Source organism: Azolla caroliniana, unplaced genomic scaffold, assembly GCF_043228905.1.
Source record: "Azolla caroliniana isolate FFs.n. ecotype wild unplaced genomic scaffold, voAzoCaro1.0.p SCAF_16, whole genome shotgun sequence".
Classification (NCBI taxonomy): Eukaryota; Viridiplantae; Streptophyta; class Polypodiopsida; order Salviniales; family Salviniaceae; genus Azolla; species Azolla caroliniana.
Genome location: NW_028230451.1, coordinates 16536287 through 16541433, shown reverse-complemented (window position 1 = coordinate 16541433; position 5147 = coordinate 16536287). Strand labels below are relative to the sequence as shown.

Genomic DNA, 5147 nt, shown 5'->3' with positions numbered 1-5147 from the left:
TTTAGAGTTGGAAAGTTTACTTTGGACTTGTGAGGTTTTAAAATTTTTGAAGATATGAGTTGTTAGAGCAGATTAATCCGATGAGATGTGATTGAAATATGAACACATGTCTCCACCTAACTCACCCTTGAACACTATAAGCATAACTATGGGTCCCTACAACCACTCTTCATCTTTCTTGCGCAATAGGGACAATTTTCCTTTCGACATTATCAAATAGGAAACCAGTAATTGTGTTCAATTTGGGATGTGGACCGACCAACTTTGAATCACTGTTAATGGCATGAACGCACGATGAGGGTCATGTTCATGATTTTGAAATACAAATTGTGACAAAAAATTTACAAAGTTAGGATATCTGCGAGCTCTATGTTTCTAATGAAGAGACTCCAATCTAAAGTGAGGTAGAGTCAAGGACAAATTTTGGTTTATGAAAACAGTTTTTGACGGTTCTCTTTATCCTCTTAGAGAAACAAATTGGTGTTTGCTTGTGTTCCAAAGTATTTGCGTTTATCATTGTTTGACTGGCTAGTTGCATTTATGTACTTGAGAGGCGGCGATGTAATATATAGTTGTGAGTTGGGATCGATTGTTCCAAACAAATACGAGGATTGGTAGAGTGATCGGTTACTGTAGCAGCAACTATGGCGTTGTCAGATGTGGAGGTGGGCAGAGTGAAGCTTGGTTCCCAAGGTCTGGAGGTCTCGGAACAGGGGCTGGGCTGCATGGGCATGTCCGCCTTCTATGGACCCCCAAAGCCTGAGCATGAGATGATTGAACTTATCCACCATGCCATTGACTCTGGCATCACACTCCTGGACACATCTGATTTGTATGGACCTTTCCATAATGAGATCCTTCTGGGCAAGGTGGGTGGCTTGCTCTTATATCTTTCTCTTCATTACCATATCTAGTTTCTGGCTGTTTTTTAGGTTAACCGTATTGTAATAGGCTTTGAAAGGAAAAAGGCATGAGGTTCAACTTGCAACAAAATTTGGGGTCTTCATTGAGGATAATGGAAATATCCTGGTGCGAGGAGATCCCGCATATGTGCGTTCGGCTTGTGAGGCGAGCCTACAAAGGCTCGATGTGGATTTCATCGACCTTTACTATCAGCATCGCATTGACACAACCGTGCCAATTGAAGTCACCGTAAGAATGAAATCTGTTTACTCGATGATAGAATTCTTCCATTTGCATCGATCCTTTTCATAGTCTCAATAGGTGTAAACTGATCTTTGTTGCCATACACATACACACACAACATATACCTATATCTATAGATCTAGATATAATACAACATATACCTGTAAGTATGGATATAGATATTAGTACAGGTGTAATTCTAGATTTACAACTACAACTACATGTACATATACATATACATATGCATGTGGATGTGCATATACATATACATCTACATATTCAAGTGCATATGCATATGCATAGTTCTTTATTAATATCAGGGTATATGTTGCTCACTATTGTATGCAAATGTTATATATATGAACCAGGTTGGGGAAATGAAGAGGCTGGTAGAGGAAGGCAAGGTTAAGTATCTTGGGCTTTCTGAGGCTTCTGCATCGACCATTCGAAGAGCTCATGCAGTGCATCCCATCACTGCTGTTCAACTTGAGTGGTCCTTGTGGTCTCGTGATGCAGAAAAAGACATAATACCCACTTGTCGGTATGTCCTCCCTGACTCTATTCTTTCCATCATGAATGCATGAATTTCTTATATGTATGTCACTGACAAAAAGTTTTCTGTTTATGTCAATTACTAGAGAATTGGGTATTGGCATTGTAGCTTACAGCCCCTTAGGTCGAGGTTTCTTTTCCCTTGGAGCGAAACTTCTAGAGGGTCTTCATGACACAGATTTCCGAAAGGTAGCCTCTTTGCAATGCAATATAATAGCTAAAACCCAAAATGTATCCTACATAGGGATTTCTAATGCATTAGATTTTTGTTGAAGTGAAGGTTGGGCAGCCGAGGTTAGCGGGACAAAATTTAGACAAGAATGAAAAGCTATTCCTGGCATTACGTGAGATTGCATTGAGAAAGGGTTGCACCACTGGTCAACTCGCTCTTGCATGGGTTCAACATCAAGGAGATGATGTTGTAGCAATCCCTGGCACTACCAAGCTCAAAAACTTTGATGAGAATGTGGGATCACTGCAAGTCAAGCTCAGTAAAGAAGATATCATCGAGATCGAGGCGCTCTTTGATGCTGATGCCATAGCTGGAGACAGAAATAGTCAAATCAATTTCACTTTCATGAATTCTGACACACCTCCTCTTTCTTCTTGGCAAGCCCCATAGCTTGGGACAATGTTTCTTGCACATGGTTCATTTGTACATCTTCCACAAATCATCATGAGCCAATTGCATTGGAGCCCGGTTTATCTCAATAATGGTGAAATGTCCTCTTTGATTAGTACATCACAAAGTTAAATGGAGGGCACAATAATACAACACCACTGTGTTGGGTACATTGTAGACTAACCATAAGTTTTGATTAGCTCATCACAAAGTTAACGGAGGGCACAATAATACAACACAACTGTGTTGGGTACTCTGTAGAGTAACTATAAGTTTTTAAATGTTTCTGTATTATGGAGAGATATTCAGTAATTTCTTAAAACTGTGTGTGGTTATTAGTTAAGTACTTTGCTCTATTTTCCTTCAGTTTAGTTTTCATGAAAAAAGAAATCATGAAGTTTGAGTATAAGTAGAACTTATGTGATGACTAATGTACATTGATCATTGGCGTGGTGTGGTCATCATAAATTATTACAATGAATACAAGGTCTCAATAGTGAGGGAGTTTATGTTTAGGGCATGGATAATAAATAATGAAAATAATAATGGATTTATTTCTCGGCAATTTAATAAGATTGTTAGGCTTGAAAGTGTTGATTTCTTGTTATCGAAGCATACTGCATTTTGAAGAATCATCCAAGTGGTTGACGAAGAAAGTTATGTGGTGAATGATTGTGTTATGTTCATCCCAACCATCTTATATTTTGCCAAACATAATTCAATTGTTGTCACTCACCATTTGCATTATTAAGGGGGCAATCATATGTCAATCTAAACTTCAAACTTAGATGTTTTGAAGGATACTCCTTCAAATGTGTAAACATATGATACATCACATACCCATAAAAAGTTTATGCGTATTTTGTATGTAGATGTGTCTATATATATATGTATATAGGGAAAAGTGCTAGGATACCCTTGGAAGTTTGTCTATTTACCAGAATGCCCCTGGAAGTTCCAAATTTACCAAATTACCCCTATGTCCAAAAAATGGACCCGAACTAGCCTTATTTACCAAAGTTTTGAGTGTATTATTATTTTATAAAGTGTAATTTTTTGGACATAGGGGTAGTTTGGTAAATTTGGAACTTCCAGGGGCATTCTAATAGACGAACTTCCAGGGGTATCCTGGTACTTTTCCCATATATATATTATATATATACACATAAAGAAAAACATATATATAAGACATACATAACATGCATATTTCTTTGGTTCATCAACTAATTGTCCATGTATGTAAATCACCTGATCATATTTCGAAAAGCCAAATTGCTCAAGCTTTGGTCTTCTGTGAATTTGAACTATTGATGATATTAATGATGAAATCATAACATGCTATTGAACTTATTGTCAAATCTATTAAGTTTAGGTAATAATAATTCATATAAGCTATTTTACAAGCAATGGCACATTCTATATTAACTTGCAATAATTTCTGAAATAGCCTTTGCATTTGTGGAAGTTATCAAACTCCACTAAACAATATTGTAAATAACTTCAGAAGTTGTTGAAATGATTAAATCTCTTATTAATACAACTGACATAATAAGGACTTGGGTAAATTGAGTCAGAAACCCGTAAATGTCACAAAGATAAACATTTAATTGGGTGTGTGGGAAAGCTGGAGTTCTTGTCATGGGCTGAAAGGGACTAAAGAGTCAATAGTTCAAACTATTCTATGTACGTAATGAATGATATAGATGCCCCCTAACTAGAAAGCAAATAGTTGAGAATCTACAATGATAATAAAAATGAATATGCACACCTAAGCCTACACCATGGATGGCCATCATTTCATGCTACAAACCACCCGAATGAAGGGTTACTCAAGAGCAAATAAACATGGATCCTTCTCACCAAACTCTATAGGAACCAAGCCTATAGGCTCGACATTGAGCCGTAAGTCTCACACGGATTCAGGTTTCCCTACCTTTTTCTCCTACATACACATAATTTCTCGTCAATATTGGGCAATCAAGTAGCATGACACATCTCATTAGTATAAATTGGCTAATTACATATGATTCACTTGGCCAATATCTATTTCCAGTTCCACACAAATTCCTTGAAGTTTAAGAACAAAATGAGCTTCTTTCATGACCTCTCTATTGTCAGCGATAAAATTGACCTTGGCTAGAATGCCATCTTTACGGGCTTAGGAGCTTTGCACGTTTCCTAACCAACCACTTGCCCATTTAAATATTAATTCATTTTTTGAGCAAGAAAAGAGAAAGTTGAACCATATTTTCTCTTATGCTGTTTTCTCATCATATTTTGGGGTTAAATATTTATGTCCAAGATCTACAAGGGTCTTTCCGTTTATTTGGAATGCTAATTTGTTCCCCGATGAAAATATCAAAACTCCTATGTAAAGCTTCCTCATCTCTTCGAGAAACTTAAACACTCATCCCAAGACCACTAGACACTTAAAACCCATGTTTAAATTCACATAAACTACACACTTAGATAGACAAATTAATGCTCACATTTCTAGTGAAACATATACAATGCATAGTGATATTGTGTTACCATCATTTACTAATAAAAACATCACGTCATACACATATATATTAGCATGTACATTTGGACATTGCACAACCATATTTACTCAATTAGACAACCACAACACACATTTACACACATATAAAGTTGATGACGGGAGAACTGATGAGAAGGGTGTGAATGATGTACGAACTTGAACTTGAGGAGATGGAGTTGATGGCTTTTTCCATGAAGGATTACGAAATTTGAATGGGCATGTTGGTGTCAATCATGATTCATGCGATCTTCCCTCTTTAGTTTGTACAAGTATGCTTGTGAACGT

General features: G+C 36.9%; 1 protein-coding gene across 1 annotated transcript; it reads left to right on the top strand.

The window, feature by feature from the left end:
- The first annotated feature begins 460 nt into the window (after positions 1-460).
- Positions 461-2626, top strand: LOC147854086 (auxin-induced protein PCNT115-like). The gene is made up of 5 exons (XM_087332573.1): positions 461-869; positions 952-1152; positions 1515-1687; positions 1785-1887; positions 1979-2626. The coding sequence occupies exons 1-5, from the start codon at positions 645-647 to the stop codon at positions 2318-2320; spliced, it is 1044 nt and encodes a 347-aa protein (XP_087188699.1). The 5' UTR covers positions 461-644; the 3' UTR covers positions 2321-2626.
- The last annotated feature ends 2521 nt before the right edge of the window (positions 2627-5147 follow it).